Below are 17,357 nucleotides of genomic sequence, written 5' to 3'. Positions count from 1 at the left end.
CTCAATGCAGATTTGTCTGTTGTAACAAATGTAGCACTATGGTGAAGGATTTTATAGTCAGGGAGGCTGAGCACTTATGGGGGCAGGAGGTATATGGGAACACTACTTCTGCTCAATTTTGCTACAAACTTAAAAATACTCTTTAAAAATAAAGCTACTTTAAAATTTCAATAGAAAAAGCTACTGTATTTCCCAAAGCATTCTTTATACTTTGTCTGGAAAACAACAGAAAATGTATTGTCTCACAGTTCTGGAGGCTAGATTAAGGTGTCAACAGGGTTGCCTCCTTCTCAGGGCTGTGAGGAAGAATGAGTTCCATGCCTCTCCCCTACTTTCTGGTGGCCTTCTGTCAATCGTCATGTTCTGTAGCTTTTAGACACATTGCCCGGATCTCTGCCTTGATTTTCATGTTGCTTTCCTCATATGCATATGTTATTTCCAAATTTCCCCTTTTTAGAAGGAAATCATCATACTGGATTGGGGGCCCACCCTAATAATCTTATTTTGACTAGATTACTTCACTAAAGAACCTACCTCTCAGGTTACATTCTGAGGTAGTGGGGATTAGAACTTTAATTAGGACACAATTCAACCCATAACAACAACAACAAATTTACCAGAATGGCCCAAAAATCAGCAAATAAAACAAAAACATATGAAAAATACAAAGTATTGGTAAAGATGCAGATTTTTATCCATTGCTTGTGGGGGTTTAAACTGTGAGAGTGGAATTTATTTAGCATCTATATTATGGATATTCAAAGCAGCACTCTCCTTAATAACCCACAATGGAATCTGGCCAAACATTCCAGTCCATCACCAGTAGAATGGATCAATTATGGCATAATCCTACAATGGGATACTAAATAATGGAAATAAACAAGATACTTCTGTTTTCCATAGCACGGATGAATCCCACATTGAGTGAAAGACACAGACACAGAAGTAGTTTTGTACAACTTCATTGATAACAGCTAAGGAAAGCAAAACTAAAAAGCAAAACTAACCTATGCTAAGAATAGTTAATATATTGGTAACTGTTGACATGAGGACAGGGACTGAGAACATGAAAGGAGAGGTCTCTATGGGGCCGAAGTACCACTTTATGCTTTGATGGTATATACAAATCTAACTTGACTATAAGTGAATGCATGAGGACAAATTAGTAATGCTTTTGGAAAACTTAAACAATATATAAACACTCTCTGTCCCCCCCCAAAAAAAAACCCTCGAATATTACCCTGATTTTTATAGACTTTTATAACATAAATGGAGGAGGATGAGGGAAGATAAACTTAGTTAAGATTAAGAATATTTCCCAAAGTATTCTTTATATTTTTTGGGGAGAAGCTATACATTTCATTCATATAGAAAAAAATTAACAGGAAAACTTAACTTTTACTGCTCTAGTAAATTATGGGTTTCATTTTCCTTTATACAAGATTAGGAAAAAACCGTTTTCAGTTTTTTACATTCCCTTTTAAGTTCCTTAACATTCTTTCTTTTCTGTGAAACATTCTGGTTCTTCTAGTTATTATACTGGTTTTTATGGAGAATGCTATCAACTCATAAGAAGAAATGGGAACAAATCGAAGATGAAATAATACTTTGGTATGTTTTGGTCTAAGGAAAGGCATACATGACATTTTTCTCTAAAGATTTTAGTTTGAGAAAATAAAATCCAAAGCATTTTATCCCTCAATAAAATGCTACTTTTCAACCTAAAGGGAAAACAACCTGTGACTTGACTGAGTGCTTGATTTTTGCATGAGTATGTGATTGAAAAATAATGAATTTCAAGGTAGTGGGGTAAGTAGCAAACTATGGAATCCCTCTTCTAGCTTACTGTTCTTTGATTTATGCTTCAGGTAAAAAAAAAAATATCTCTTCTATATTCAATATTTAAGTAGTGGTTAAAAAGCAATGATGAAGAACCATGTTAACCTCTCATCTTGCTCTCTTTACTGAAGAGCTATGTATCAAGACACAAATAAGAAATGTCCCCCATCTGGTGATAAAACCACTGAATTTCAGACAGACCCCTAGAGCTCTAAAATGAAAACAGGAAGCACTTTGAGACACTGCGTTCTGTGTGATAGAAGTGCTCTTCAGCGATAACAAACATTCTTCAAAGGACAACTTTTTTTTTTCTAGGCCAAAAGTAGCATAGGTTAGTTACAAGAATGGTGAAGACATGCAACCCAAGGGGGCCGGGAGCATCAGGGACTGAATAAAAAGATAGGCATAAATGCTACTTGGCCAGACACTTGTGCCTCACTGAAGCCAGCAGGTTTGTTTGTGATGCAAAATACTGCAGCCTAAAATGATGCACCTCTTTCCCTAGATGTGTTGGTGTGGAGCAATGATCGAGTTATTCGCTGGATACAAGCAATTGGACTTCGAGAATATGCAAATAATATTCTTGAAAGTGGTGTGCATGGCTCACTTATCGCCCTGGATGAGAACTTTGACTACAGCAGCTTAGCTTTATTACTACAGATTCCAACACAGAACACCCAGGCAAGCCCCTTTATGCCGTAATTGTGCTGTGTCCTAGTTTATATGACAATAAACTAAACTTTTAGGGAAAAAAAGTAAAAGTTGGCTGCGTATTCATGATGCCTAATGAGAGTTAGCTCAGCTCAGCCTTTGAAATAGGTCAGTGGGGCTTTAATTTCAAGCTTACTGGATTTCTAGCCAAAACAAAATCATAAAATTAAGCAGAAAAAGGGATTTAGGGGTTATGTAGTCCAACCTTCCACCTGAATGCCAGATTTCCCAAAACAATATCCCTGGCAGATGGCTTTCAGTCTCTGCCTCTCTGAGAGGCGGTCATTCCTATTCATATGTCTGAATTAGACAGACACTTAGCAGTGACTGTGCCACTGATTCCCCAACCTGGGTAATTATTTGAAATCTCCAGAGTTCTTTAAAAAATGTAAAATAAAGCCTGTGAGCTTCATCACAGGCCTAAGAAATCAGATATCCAGTGATAGATACGGTGTAGGAATCCCAATTATCTAAAGTTTCCCCCAAATTGATGAGCACTGGGTGTTATTCTATATGTTGGCAAATTGAACACCAATAAAAAATAAATTTATTTAAAAAAAAGTTTCCCCTAAATAATGATCACTGGCCAGGTTTGAGAATAGACATGATAAATATCACACAGAAACGTGATAAATATCAAACATAAACATGATAAAAAAATTGGCAGCCTGGACTTTTTATTTTGTTTTTATATATTGCTAAGCTTATATGAAATATTCAGTTGGATGAATATTTTCAGTTAGGTCCCTGGCCCTTGACCTCAGACATCTCTGAGAGGCTCTCTCTCCGCTGTCCAGAGACTAAATACAGAACATTGCCCTGCCTTGTATTTAAATCTAAAAGTTACAATGACTTAAAGACATGAGGTCTAAAATTTTAAGCCCCCATAAATGAAACAGGATGGGTAATGTTGACTCAGATGAATATAATCTCTGTGATTTTGAAAATAAGATGTGACTTCAGTGACGGTAACTGTACTTTGACATCAACAGGCAAGGCAGATTCTTGAAAGGGAGTACAACAACCTCCTGGCTCTGGGAACTGAGCGGCGGCTGGACGAAGTAAGTCCTTCTGTGTCATTGGCAAAGGATCTAAGACAGTCCAAGTCTAAGGCTCTCAAGGGATAGTGCTCAAAGTTCATCAGATGCTTGGTGCTGGAGGGAATCTAGAATTTTCCCCAGTATTGTTCTTACATATTGAATTGTATTACTCATTTGATTTGAGAAGCACCTTTATGAATTCATAAGTATTATCATGTCAGCAGTTAGAAACACTAAGAAGTAATTCAGAAAAAAAAAAAAAAACAAACAGGCTCTTTTATGAGCTGTGACTGCAAAATGATGTTGAGTGACATTTAAAACAAACAAATAAAAAAAGCAGAGATAACAGTCATCCTGATAAATTCAGCTTTTTATTAAGGAATGTGCTTATTTCTTAAATATCAGTAGGTCTTCGCAGGAAATTTTAGGATATTAAAATGAAGAGAAAACTTGCTTTCAGTAAATGAGAAGCTTTTCCTGATCTCAGATAGCATTACTGAGTCTTCCTTAAGAACATAGGAAAAACACGCTGAGTGATAGGATCTGAAAGCTATGTGGAATGTAAGAATCCCGAACATAATATATGCATGTTTAAATTATTTGGAAAATAATAAGCAGGTAAGTAGCCTCCTGAGAGGAAGGAAACACAAGGGACATTGGCAAACTCTGTGCATTGGTAGACACTGTGGGCTTTCATAGTCCTTCTGAGTTTGTTACAGGGTCTTTCTAGAAGAAGTAGAAAGCAAACCTGTGTATGAAGGGGAAAATGCAGAGATGCACAATTCTGTGTTGCAAAATCCAGGTGTTTCTTAGCTAAAGAAAAGCTGATTAAAATAATTTTGTGAATGAACCCAGCAAATCCTAAAATGGGCAATTATTCCACATACAAATGAGTTGGGGAGATGCTTTTGGATTTATAAAACCCAAGCTTTCCTTTGCAGAGGAGGTTATAGACAGGCTAGCTTTATAGTCTTGACCTCACTTAACTTCCTATAAATTCTTACTCCTGTCCAATCAGGATCTAGTGATTAATATTTTTAAAACCCAGTTAATATTTAAGTGATTTTAATTTTATAAATAGTTTGATAATATTTTTTAGTCCTTATTCTTAATTGTCGAATCAAAAAGACAGTCTACATAAACCCTACATACTTCTGAATAGAGTTATTCTCCTTGCTTAAAAGTTGCAAAAGGAATTTTAATAAGAGCTATTAAAGATCTGTCCTATTGCTATATTTTAAAATATGGATTGACCCCAAGGAGCCAGGCAGAGACACAAGCCTATACGAGGTGGTGTTGCTTTCTGAAAGTAATAAGCAGAAAGGTCTAAATGGAATGTGACTATCTGCCTTTAAAATATGCTGCATCTTTTTCTTATTGTTAAAAGCATGGCTTTTAACTCTGAAACTCTAGTCTCAGGATGCCTGGGTGGCTCAGTGGTTGAGCACCTGCCTTCGGCTCAGGGAGTGATCATGGGGTCCTGGGATCGAGTCCCACATTAGGCTCCCTGCAGGGAGCCTGCTTCTCCCTCTGCCTGTGTCTCTGCCTCTCTGTGCCTCTCATGAATAAATAAATAAAAACAAACAAACAAGAAAACTCTATAGACTCTTTTGTCCTAGTTGTTTGTTTTGGGGATTTTTTTTTGTGTGCATTTTTATTTTTATTTTTTGAGTGTGAGCAAAAATAACTAAACAACTTACCCGAACCAGAGTATACTTGTTTCTGGGGCTGATTACATTCAGATTCCACTAAAAGAATTTGAGAAGTGCTCATGTGCTTCTATAGCCTTTAACGACAATTAAGTGGGTATCTTTTAACCTCAGGTCATGGAAACTTTCTCTGATGTTGTCGCTTGTAGGTCCCATTAGCTTTCTGCAGTAACGCTATGTTAAAATAGCAGCAGGAATCATTATTTAAATCCTCAAGTTGCATATTTTTGAGTCCTTAACCCATCCATTATAAGAGTTGTATATCCCTATAATGTAATGTAATGTTTTGTAAAACTGAACAATATTTATCTTTCTGCAGCAGCTCTTTCAAAATTCAAGAAATCAGAGAGGGCACAACTGTGAAATTCTGCTTCTTTTCTTTATTTATAAACATTTGGAGGCCTAGGACCATGTAGAACCTGGCAGCTGAGAAAAGGAATAGCAGATGTCTCTTAAACTGTAAAAACTGTAAAAAACTGTAATCTAAACAAAATGTAGATTTGGATAATAACGATTCGCGTAGAACAATGGATATATGTATAAATCATTTCACAAATAATTTTATTTTTCCAAAATGACTCTGAAATGTCAATGAAATTAGCAGACTATGGTGAAGAATCCCTTACAGTTTTACTCATTTCTAGCAATGATACTTTGAGCTAAATATCGATCTCAACGTGAAGTCCTGAGCTAGTAGCGTCAGTCCCACCTACTGGGCTGTAACTTTAGGGGATAGACAGCTGGTCCCTAAGTGAGAGACTTAATCATATAAGAAGATAAGTTCTATGCAGAATGATTAATATTTTCCTTAGAAATCAGCACAAATAATGATTTGTTTAATACAGAACAATACTAGTTAAATACTAGATTACATATCACTCCTTATGAATTTAGAGGAAGATCACTGCATCTGAGCAGATACTTTGTGTGCACACAGGGCGGAGAGCACATCATGATATAACAAAATCAGCAACCGGCATTACATTTGTAAAAGAGCAACGAGAATTATGTTATACGTTTAGTGGCATCTGAGGAGCACGCATATTCTTAACAGGATGGTTTCCTGGGCTGCACACGTTTTTCAATGAATTACAAGTTAGTTCAGTATCAGCTGAAATCTAACGAATAACAAATTCAGAGTTTCTTCCACAGACTATAGGCTATGCTATCTCATATGATCCAGGCTATATAAAATATAGCTTTTCCCTTTCTCTCGTTTACATAAAAATAAAATTCAGGAAATAGTTGCTCAAGTTTGTGAGTCAAATGCAGTTTGCTCAACACTTCATCCCATACAGTGAAATCAGTTGGCTTGAAGGGTAACAAAGAATAGCTAATATTCTTGTCAGAGAAATTTTGGGGGTTTTACTTTAAGTTTTCAAAACTCTTTACCTCTGTTGATAGCAAACGTTCGAAGTCACAGTAACATTTTTATGAAGACATATCCGTTGCAGATCCCCTGTGTTATCGTTTTGGCGTCAGTAGAACTCTCAAAATAAAGCATAATATATTCCATATGTATGCTTTACAGAAAGAATATAAATAATCAACAGTACATGTTTCTAAGCAAACAGTTTTAAGTACCTGTTGTTATCACATCAAATTATATATATTTTTTTCAAATTATATTTCTGTCTTGGCAGAGTGATGACAAGAATTTCAGGCGGGGGTCAACGTGGAGAAGACAGTTTCCTCCCCGTGAAGTACACGGAATCAGCATGATGCCTGGGTCCTCAGAAACATTACCGGCTGGATTCAGGTTAACCACGACATCTGGGCAGTCGAGGAAAATGACAACGGATGGTACAGTAGTTTTGCATTTCTGCTCATAAAGTAAAAAAAAATTTTTTAAAAACTGTTTAGCAAATGCTAGTATCATTTTCTGACCTTGCATAGCTTTCTGGAATTCTTTTCTTAAGTTGGTTTGCTCTGCTTTGAAGTTTACTTTGCTTTCATCAAAACCCAGACTCTTAGAAACTGCTAATGCATGAACCCATGGCACCTCGTTCACATTTTTCAAAATAACTTATAAAATCCTAAAAAGGACAATTTTGGCTAATGTCCACATCTAGGAAGAACAATACTCATCTGCATGATTTGTGTTTCTTTACTCTTCTATTCTCAAAGTCAACAATGTGTTTTGTTAGAGGTTGGATTTGGACTAACGGTCCTTCGTAAATGGAAATTAACTCCCTGGTCAGCCTACGTGTCTGAATATTATGAATTTTATATTTTGTCTTAGAAATCCAGACTCATCAGATATTTTCACCTCTGAGGCAGAAGGCCTTAAATAAACAAGCACAACTATGAGAAGAGAATTAAACAAACACAAAGCCACCAGTAATTTCCCAATTAGTATTATTTCCTTCTGTGGACATTAGACTTGTATTACATACGTCACAAAAGGAGACAGCGATTCTGAAGGAGAGACCACTTTGAAAAAGTAGTCCCAAAGTCATTTCTATTTGGTAGGGATTAAAAAAAAAATTATAGTCCCCCTCTCTTTATTAAGACAATTGCCTAGAATCATTATTTCTTTGCAAGGTTATAGCTATCATGGCCCGTAAGATTAGTGCCAATATAAACCGTGATCTCTGACCTACATGTCTTCTAACCTGTTAATATTACGAAACATGTTACCAAAATTCATGAGGAATTTAATGTGATTAAAATAAGTGAAGAAGCTCTTCAATACTTGGAGGGAAGAAAAAAAATCCACCAGACTGAGTTCTCTAGGAGCACTCTTTGCTTCAAAAACAGAAGCACCATGGGGAGCTGCTTTTGTTACAGGCTTCATCTAAGGAGGGATACACAACAACTCGAAAGTACAGCCGAATCACCCTGGAATAAATTTTCATTAGTAACTTGGTCTAGAGGGAAGGGATATGAGTGGCTTACGTCTGAGAGAAAGGAGGTCTACTGATACGCTCAGGATCCCTTTACGCAGGGGATGATCTTTCTCATCTGAGATGTTTGTACTCAGTCATCCAAGTTCCTCTAAAGCACTTTTCTCCGTTTGCAGTTGCTTCATCAAGACTGCAGAGGTTAGACAACTCCACTGTTCGCACATACTCATGTTGACAAGCCACTCAAAGGAGGCAGCACTGACTTGCTGTGAGTAGCTTTCCTTGGCGGACAAAGAACAAACCACCCCAAAACGGAACCTACATAGAGTAGTAAATATACACGAAACGCTTTGGGATGGCCTAGCAGTCCAGAAGGGAGATAACCCCTTTGGATGGCTAGAGGGCTTCTAGAAGACAAGTCTTAATATTGTAGCTCTTGATCTAGTCTTTCCCATCACCATCTGTCTGCTCTGAATTAATGTCCCTCTGTGACAGGCCTGCCACTGTCTTATTACACCTCAGCAGGCTGCAGCCCAGGCCGCTGTCCCCTACTTTTGAGTAGCATTTAATATTGACGCACATAGCATTTTACTGAGGACGGTTTGGCACTCTCAGAATAACACACTTTTAAGTGAGTATTTTCTATAGGGGAAGCTGAAGTAAGCTGAGGGTGATTCTAGTAGGTACCCAGAGTCAGAGAGTAGCAGAGACAGGAAGAGGAGTTAGAGGTGGTTTATTATTAAAAACAAAAGTATAACTGAAAATTTTGAACTTTCGGTATGTCGTCTCACATCACTGTGATTTATTATATTTGTTGAAAACAGGTATGAGTGTTAAGTATCTGGGGCTTACAGCATAGGAACAAAATGAAATTATAAGAATGGCGAATAGGACTAAAAACTTGATACATAATCATAAGATATTAGGCATTTGTATTAAGAGAAATACTAGCTGATGGAATCTACTTCCAAGCCCATATAAAAAATGGAGTTTTACTGAAAACCAGTCATAGTAAGACTGTGGTTTCCTTAGGTTATTCATGTCAAATGCTCATGAAACTTTTTTTTTAACCTACAACTCAGTTTTAGCACAATATTTACCACTTAGGATGAGTTAATATTTTGGAAAAATAATATTTAGAGTCCAGTGTGTGCACAGGGATGGGGAGAGGAAACAGTTGTAGGCAGAGGAACAGCTCATCTTGTGCTGTTTATTCATTGCCTTGAACTAAAAGCTCCGTGCAATTTATTGCTGGTCTTCGGGGCCTCAAGTGGGAGCTGGTACGCTGCCTTATTTGGGTCACTCTTTGAAGCTGCTGATAAAACAAAAAGCTTTCTGATAAGAGATTTAATTTCAGAATGTAAAACCTAACATTAAAAATTTAATTACGGTATACAATTTGGCATCTAATTAGGCATGATCTAAAGGATATAATGATTTGGCTAAATAAGAGGCTTTCCAAAATACTGTTTGTAATAGCTTCTACACATAACATGATAATTTCCCCAGGAACTGAATACTTCACTAATTTACAAATGACTATTTAATATGTTGAGTAGTGCTTGCTGCTTAGTTCTTGACTGATGGCTAGAATTGCTCTGTAACTATTTGCAGTCTGTATTTTGTGCATGGCATTCTGGGTCACATTTCCCAGTTTTTACCATTAAGTGGGACGAAGGTCTTTATGGACAGTAACCTAATCTCGGACAACCAATTTCTACTAGCACTTTTGTTATTAAAATAACTCAGAACATATTATTTATTGATTCACTTGTGTCAGGAAAAGAAATTGTGAGCTTCTCCTAAGTATGTTATGGCAGGAAGGAATCAGTGATGCCACAAAACTGATCCAAATCCTGTAGAGTATGTTCTTTCTTGGCATTATGTTTTCATCACCATTAAACAGAGGTGTCTTTTCAAGAGCTCTAAAACTCTGGCTCTGGCTCTGTGAACTAGAATAAGACTCTCTTCCACTGAAAGGGGTCAACTCAACCGAACTTACTGATGAGCACACTCGAAAATTTTCAAGAGGACTGCTCACATTTTCTGGGAAGACCTTTGTTTCTCTTCACTGCCATGCTTTCCACAAACTTGAGCAGATCTCGTTATTCATTAAGTTGGCCTGCACAAAATTGGAGAGGAGCAAATGGTAATTACCTAGAGCTCTGGGTCAGTTCCCAGCCGACGTTGTGTTCACTGACTCAGGGCAGACATAGGCAGGCTGCATGGAGGAGCTGGTGCCAGCAGTGGCACAGGGGGGTCTTCCAGTCGGGGAGCTGCTGGGAGACTAATGATGTGCATTCAATATTTTAGATGTCGTCTTTTCCGTCTACTCTACCTAAAGTGCACTACCATCTCAGAAGACGAACAGCGAAAAACCTTTGTGAAAACTGAATTCTAAGGAAACAACCACAAGTAATGGTTTATTAAGCTGAAAATGTGGTTTGGGGGGAGTCAGATATTAAGTTTGATTAGTTTACTACAATTGTAAGACAGTGCTTAAGTCATTTGAATAATAAACATCATCCACATCATAAATTCTGTACAACAGATGCTTTTATGAAATGGAGCCACTTGTTTTTTCATGTTTTATTGTAATATACTAGGCATTTATGTATTACTGTGTATGTATTTCTTTTTAAATGTGTAAGTCTTATGTAAATGGATATAAATATGATTTTTAAAAAAATAAAATATATGGTTCATGGAGTCTCGAGTGCAAACATTTGACAATTCCAAGTACTGTTTGTATTTTACCATTCCACCATTTTTACAGTTTTTGAATTGTAACAGTCAAATCGATATGTTTCTCCTTCAAGTCTGTCAATACCTAAAGCTGAAAACCTGCCTCTGATCATGTAAAAAAGAATGATTTAACCTGGAACTGGAGCCAAAAATAGTCCTTTAAAGGCAATCAGGGATGTCCTATATCTTTAGAAATAGCACTGTGATGGCTCGATCTCCTTTTCAATACAAAACAGAGCTAAACTGTTTACAAGAGTCAAAAGCAATTATTTAAAAAAAAATTTCTAAGGAATAAACATTATCTTCTCTTGTTACCTGTGGATCAAGAAAAAAAGAAAAAAGAAAAAACTTCTTTACTAAGAACCACATGTTCATCAGATACCTTGAACCGCCAGCCAGCACTGTTCAGTGCATGTCAACCACTGCAGAGTCTGAGGCTCATTTCCATTGAAAAAACAACAACGACAACAACAACAAAAAAACCAACAAAACTCAGAAACCTTTCCCTTTTGTCAATGTAACAGGGCATTAGCCAGACTCATGTCTAATGTTATAAGCTTCTAGCCAAGATGGCCTTGCTGCGACTTCCCTGAAGTCAGTCTTATCAGAGGAAATAAATGAAAGACAGAATGATTAACATATATAGTGTATAAAAGTATAGAAGAGTAATCTCTTCCCTGTGGCTTTATTTGGTGGTGTTACTGTTGTTTATTCTTTGTTTATATGGGAGATTTCAAAGTAAAACCTATTTAATAATACCATTTATCTAACTGCTGATTTTCTGCTGCTTGATCTTATGAAGCGCAAGACCTGTCATTAGTAATTTCCTTTTTGTATTTAATTTGCTATGTTTGCACGTACATTACATTTGTTTTGATGTCTATTTTTGTTTAACAGATTCAGTCAAAAGGTAATGGTAACAGAAACCCTCTCCATTGTCAATAAAAAAAATACTTCCAGTTCTCTGTTTAATCTTTGTTTTCTAGTCACATAATGTTTAACAACTCACTTAGACCATAATGCAAATTGTCCTTTTAGTGACTCTCAGTCTAGTATTTAGCATCAAAAGTGAGTCTGCCACAAGAGGGAGCACTAAACTTGCTTATGGAGGTGATTTTAAATGTTCTAGAAATGTTGCCTGAGCAGAAACAATGGGAAAGAGCTTTCTAAGCTCGTCTGGTCATGGGGATCTTGACTTAAGGAAATGAAATGTAATATAGAAACTATGATACTATAACAACAAACTAGATTTGTATCTACTCTCAATACCTGACTTAATTGCATAATCAGTTTCTCCTCTTTAGAGATCATCTGGTAAGAAATATGAAATAATTTATAATAGACTCTCCTGTATCGAAGTAAAAAGATCAACCAGTTCCCTCAAAAAAGCATAAAATACTCTTCAACGATAATTTCTTCCAGCATCTAAAGTCCATTTAATGAGTTAAGCACAAAATCTCAATATTTTTCCTTCTGACCATCTATCGACTTTATAAATTTTCACATTTGTAATGATGAGAGACTTCTCAAATACAATTTTATGTAAATAAAAATGCTCCTTAAATGTAAAGTGGGTCTAATTTGCATATATTCAATGTATTATCTTGAGCAAAATAACTCAATTGGAAAACAACTTTTCCATAGGTTTTAAAAGAAAGTCTTTAAATCTTTCCAATATCTTACAATAAAAAAATTCTTTGAAGATATCAAAAGACGGTCACGAGGACTTTATTTCAGCACATTTAAATATGATTGCATTTTTAGTGACATTATATTATATTTAAAGACACATTTATTCCAGAATATTTTAGGTACCATCTTGTGAAGGCACTTTCTGTAAGTATGAAATAGAAAATTGCTTTTCTTTTTCCTCCCAAATTTTAGGCAATCTACAATTGAACTGTATCTTTCTTGCCCCACTTTTAGTGAAAGTAACAGTAGTTCTGATTCTTCAAAGGAGATAAATTTCTTCAACCAAATGCAAGAACAGTACTTCCTCCCCAGGCTCATGCACTGTTTTCCAATCTCATTCAACTGGAAAATAACTCAAGCCTGATTGCTAACATTCCCTTCAGAATTGATTGCCAGGAAAAATGTGCAAGAGGTCCACAGATGTACCCTACACACAATTCTCAGATCTGCCTTTGTTTATACCTTGCAAATGAACAATGATAATTCATTCAACTGAAGAATTTGCCATTTCAAATTAACTGAATCTTATATGAAAAAATAAGGTAATTTTTAATGTTTTAACATTAAAAGTTAAGTTTACAGCTGTGATGATGGGCAAAATGTACCCAATATACCCGATAGAAGAGACACTATAAGGAACCCGACAGCTTCAAATTACAAGTTGAATGTCTATTTAGTTGGTTTAATTCCAGATACTAAAATAATTAAAGAGAACAGCTGAATATGTTTTTTCTAGTGTAACAATCAAGAGGCCAATTTAAGCGAATGGGACTTGCCTTTGAGAAGCCATTTATTTATATAGCCTACGGTCCAAAAAAACAAAACAAAAAACCCTATCATTTTCAGGATGTCTTATATAGGTTGTAAGTCATTTATATGAAGCAAACAAGTAATTAAGCTCTTATGTGTTATTTCTCATATATATTTCATAAGCCTAGACTATTATGATAGGACAGCTGCTCTTAAAAATAATGGTCCTGATGAACTGAAAGATTGAGAAATACTTTGAGCACCATCAAAGACTCAATGGGCATGGTATGCTTTTTTTACTTTAAATGTATTCCTTGATAACTGCTATCATGTAGAATCCAAAGTAAATCATATATCTATCTATATCTATCTACTCTGGCTAATTGGCACATTACCATAAGCTTATTAACAAAGACTAATTTTCAATCATTTTTCTTAAGTTCTCAATACTTTTATATAAGTTTAAATGAAGAGATGTGTTTGGATGTCGCTTGTTTTCTAGCGAGTTATTATTTAAAAATTAGAGATTTCACATAAAAATCGGGGTCTCTTAAAAACTCCTGGTCTTTAGCATAATGTAAAAACCTTTATATTTCTTCTTTAAGAACCTTCCTTGTTAGTTTACCACATTTCTGTGTCACATCCTTGTTTTTATAGGAAGCTGCAATCATTAAGTATACAGTCAACTAAGACCCTGAGACAGGAGGAGGAACTCCAAACAGCTCTCATCTCCATTACAAAGAGATTGGATTAAATGACCTCTAGGATCTGTCAGGCATGTGATTTCCCCTGACTAAGTAAAAATGACCTGAAGTCACAGCTGTACTCTGGTATATAACCTTCCCCCAGGAAATGTAGGACTAGACTTATCGTCCTATCTAGAAAATCATCTGTCTAGATGATGACCTAAAACGTCCCATTTTGTCTATTTCACTTAAAATATCCATGCATGGGGACATCTCAAGAATATTAGCAAATATTCAGAATTTCTATAAGAAAAATTACAATTACTTTCTAGTTTCAACTTGAGTTTTAGGTTTTGGGTCAAAGTTACAGATTCTTCATTTCAGGAAGTATTTCTATATTAACGTGTCTATTTCAATTAAAATATTCAAATGGGGTAAGTTTTTTAAAAATCATACATTAGTTAATCTTTTCTTAAATCAAGTGCTATGCAACCCATGTTATAGGCAACTGAAAAAGATGCTAATTGGGTCTACTCAAACAGAAGGCCTAGGTCTTTCACTAGTCTTCAAGTACTTTTTTTAAACCAAGCTTTACAATTCATATTTCAGTTTGCAAGGAATTTCTATTTAAATATTTATTTATGAAAAATCCAAAAATTTGACTCCGATTAGAAAAGTGACTCAATTTGACTCAAAATAGGAAAAAGTCATGATGATTGCTTCAGCACTTCTTCTATGTGCCGAAAAATGCTGGGGTCTTCAATTGTAGGTGTTATCTGGAAAGAAAATAGGAGTCAGATGAATGCTCTTCTTTGAACCCCTTCCATCTCTCAATAATCAGCAATTACCGCATTCCCCATCATCTGATAAAATGCATATGGAAATGTTAAAAAAAGAAAGGAACTCCAAATTTAATATTTTAAAATGTATATATAGGGGCACCTGGGTAGCTCAGTCAGTTGAGCGTCTGCCTTGGGCTCAGGTCATGATCCCAGGACTGGGGATGAACTGGTGTTGGGCTTCCCGCTCCATGGGAAGCCTGCTTCTCCCTTTCCCTCTGCCCCTCCCCCTGCTTGTGCTCTCACTGTCAAATAAATAAATCTTTAAAAAAATAAAATGTATATGTAGTCTTCCAGAGTAATAAACTGTTCTGTTAGCAGAACTATAGGTCCTAAGTGGTATTTTCTCTAGAATCCCTCTAATAAGCCTTTCTATGTGCCTTTATAGAAATATATTTTTTGCATTTGTTCATTCAACTACTATTTACTGCTGCATCACCTTCTATTAGATCTTGAGGATTAAAAACATGCATATCTATGCATGTCTAAAGCCCACAGAAATTAAAAGAATATATATACTTGAATCAGCCTAATGTTTTCCATAATAATTTTCACTCAAAACAGGAGGAATAATTAGCAAATGCATCAATTAGAACTGTTAAGCGTATATAAGCCCAGCCTCAATTGTTTGCTTTCTCATTCAGTAATAGACATAAATGACTACAATGAAGGAAGTTGTGTCTTTAATTCAGTAAGACTGCGTTTCCACAAGTTGTTTAAATTTAACCGATATACTTACTAATAGTGAAAGAATTTCCACACACTGGCTACTATCATCTCAAAGCATAAAGCATATGCTTTTAATTAATCTGTGTTTCCACAACCCGCATTCCTAGAGAGCAGCTATGTAGTTTCCTTAACATTAAAAAATATACATTACTGCCAAAGAAGTGGGGAGAAACGTGTCCGAACATTCTTGACAATTCACCTTATATGGCTTGCCATTGACAAGGGCGGACAGGGCCGACCTGGGAATTTTGCCGGACCTCGTCTTGGGTAACTGTTTGACAAACACTGCATTTCGAAAAGCAGCCACAGGGCCAATGCTCTGTCGAACATGTTTTACAATTTCTTCCAAAACTTGTTCCTCTGTTGTATTTATATCTAGGGAGAGAGTTCAGATGATAAGCCAATTAACTTTAGTGAATCATTCAGGGTCAAACACCAGGGAGGACAAAGACTTCTTACCTTTTCTCAACACGCAGAGTGCTAAGGGGACGTGACCTTTCAGAGGATCTTCCTTGCCAACAACAGCACAGTCGGCCACAGTGCCATGGGAAAGGACTGACTGTAATAAGGAAAAGCATTCATTTAGAAAAGATGTGTGTGTGTACATATATTGTGTATAGACATGCAAACATATATATATTCATACACACACACACACACACATGTAGGTATGTATTTCAATTGGGAAAAAAGTACATGTCCGAGAACTCAAAACCTATAGCTGCCTGCGTGGAAATTACTACTGATTCACAATTCTGATCATTACAACTGGGGTGAATGAATGGTTAGGTCCCCCTTGGTAGTCACTCACTAGAGGCTAGCAGTAATTAAGACAAATTGCCTTGTTTACCTGGAATGTAAGGGAATTGTTTCTTCATCTCACTTGCTCATTAACGAAGTCAGGGCAACTAGGCAGTGGGTACCACATGGGAACAAATTGCATCCGAAAACAGATGACCTCATGGTGATGTGGCTTTAGTGCTGGCTACCATAAGTGCACTTTCCAGAGAAATCCAAGGCAGCCCCATGACTAAACAGTGATTTTATTTCTGTATCTGCTACTGAGCCATGAGCAGAGCATTTGTTTTATTGAGTGACCACCCATCCAGAGAGGATTTTCTGACTTGAAAGTAAAAGCTGGGCATGGCATGAAGCCCTGACATCAGATAATCACCCCTGTGGAGGAATCGTTTTCATACTGCTTACCCTAAGCTCTACATATCTTAAAGAACAAAGCAGCTATCTATCTGGAATCACAAGAACCTGCAGAGTAACCACATGAAATACAGAAGCTTAGGGTTAAAAAAAAAAACAAAAACACATTTCTGCTATGATGGTACTTTTAAAAATGATTGTTCTATTCTGAGAGAGTAATAGGTATCTCAGTGACTGCAAATCTCTAATACCTAGAGAAAACAGTGCCCAATATACTGACAGGTCATTTGGCACTTCTCTCTCTCTCTCTCTCTTTTTTTTTTTTTTTAAGATTGTATTTATTTGTTCATGAGAGACAGAGAGAGAGAGAGAGAGGCAAAGACATAGGCAGAGGGAGAAGCAGGCTCCCTGCTGGGAGCCCAATGAGAGACTCGAGACTCGATCCCAGGACTCCGGGATCACAACCTGAGCTGAAGTTAGGCGCTCAAATGCTGAGCCACCCAGGAGTCCCTCATTTGGTACTTCTCATTCTTTCTTCTATTAATTCTTTCAACAAATATTTACTAAATCCTTCTGTGTTCCAACCACTTCACTAGGCTCAATGTGAGCAAAAAGA

General features: G+C 36.4%; 2 protein-coding genes and 1 long non-coding RNA gene across 3 annotated transcripts in view; 1 reads left to right on the top strand and 2 right to left on the bottom strand.

Annotated features, from left to right (window-relative positions):
- The window catches only part of PPFIA2 (PTPRF interacting protein alpha 2), a 473,118-nt gene extending 461,269 nt beyond the window's left edge, over positions 1-11,849 (top strand). Inside the window, 5 exon segments of the mRNA XM_025438989.3 lie at positions 2,345-2,520; positions 3,543-3,611; positions 6,943-7,102; positions 8,322-8,413; positions 10,459-11,849. Coding sequence (XP_025294774.3) covers positions 2,345-2,520; positions 3,543-3,611; positions 6,943-7,102; positions 8,322-8,380 — 464 coding nt within the window. The 3' untranslated portion in view covers positions 8,381-8,413; positions 10,459-11,849.
- Positions 5,660-10,296, bottom strand: LOC125752601 (uncharacterized). The gene is made up of 2 exons (XR_007402537.1): positions 8,198-10,296; positions 5,660-7,121 (listed from the first exon to the last, which is right to left on the bottom strand). It is a non-coding gene; the product is annotated as an uncharacterized LOC125752601 (long non-coding RNA).
- A 753-nt stretch (positions 11,850-12,602) lies between the features above and the next one.
- The window catches only part of ACSS3 (acyl-CoA synthetase short chain family member 3), a 142,500-nt gene continuing 137,745 nt past the window's right edge, over positions 12,603-17,357 (bottom strand). Inside the window, exons 14-16 of the mRNA XM_025438990.3 lie at positions 16,046-16,145; positions 15,786-15,961; positions 12,603-14,794 (exon numbers count right to left, since the gene is read on the bottom strand). Coding sequence (XP_025294775.1) covers positions 14,726-14,794; positions 15,786-15,961; positions 16,046-16,145 — 345 coding nt within the window. The 3' untranslated portion in view covers positions 12,603-14,725. The remainder of the gene's footprint in view (positions 14,795-15,785; positions 15,962-16,045; positions 16,146-17,357) is intronic.

The sequence above is a fragment of the Canis lupus genome, chromosome 15, assembly GCF_003254725.2.
Source record: "Canis lupus dingo isolate Sandy chromosome 15, ASM325472v2, whole genome shotgun sequence".
Classification (NCBI taxonomy): Eukaryota; Metazoa; Chordata; class Mammalia; order Carnivora; family Canidae; genus Canis; species Canis lupus.
Note: the sequence above shows the minus strand (reverse complement) of the source record. Positions and strands in the feature narration are given on the sequence as shown.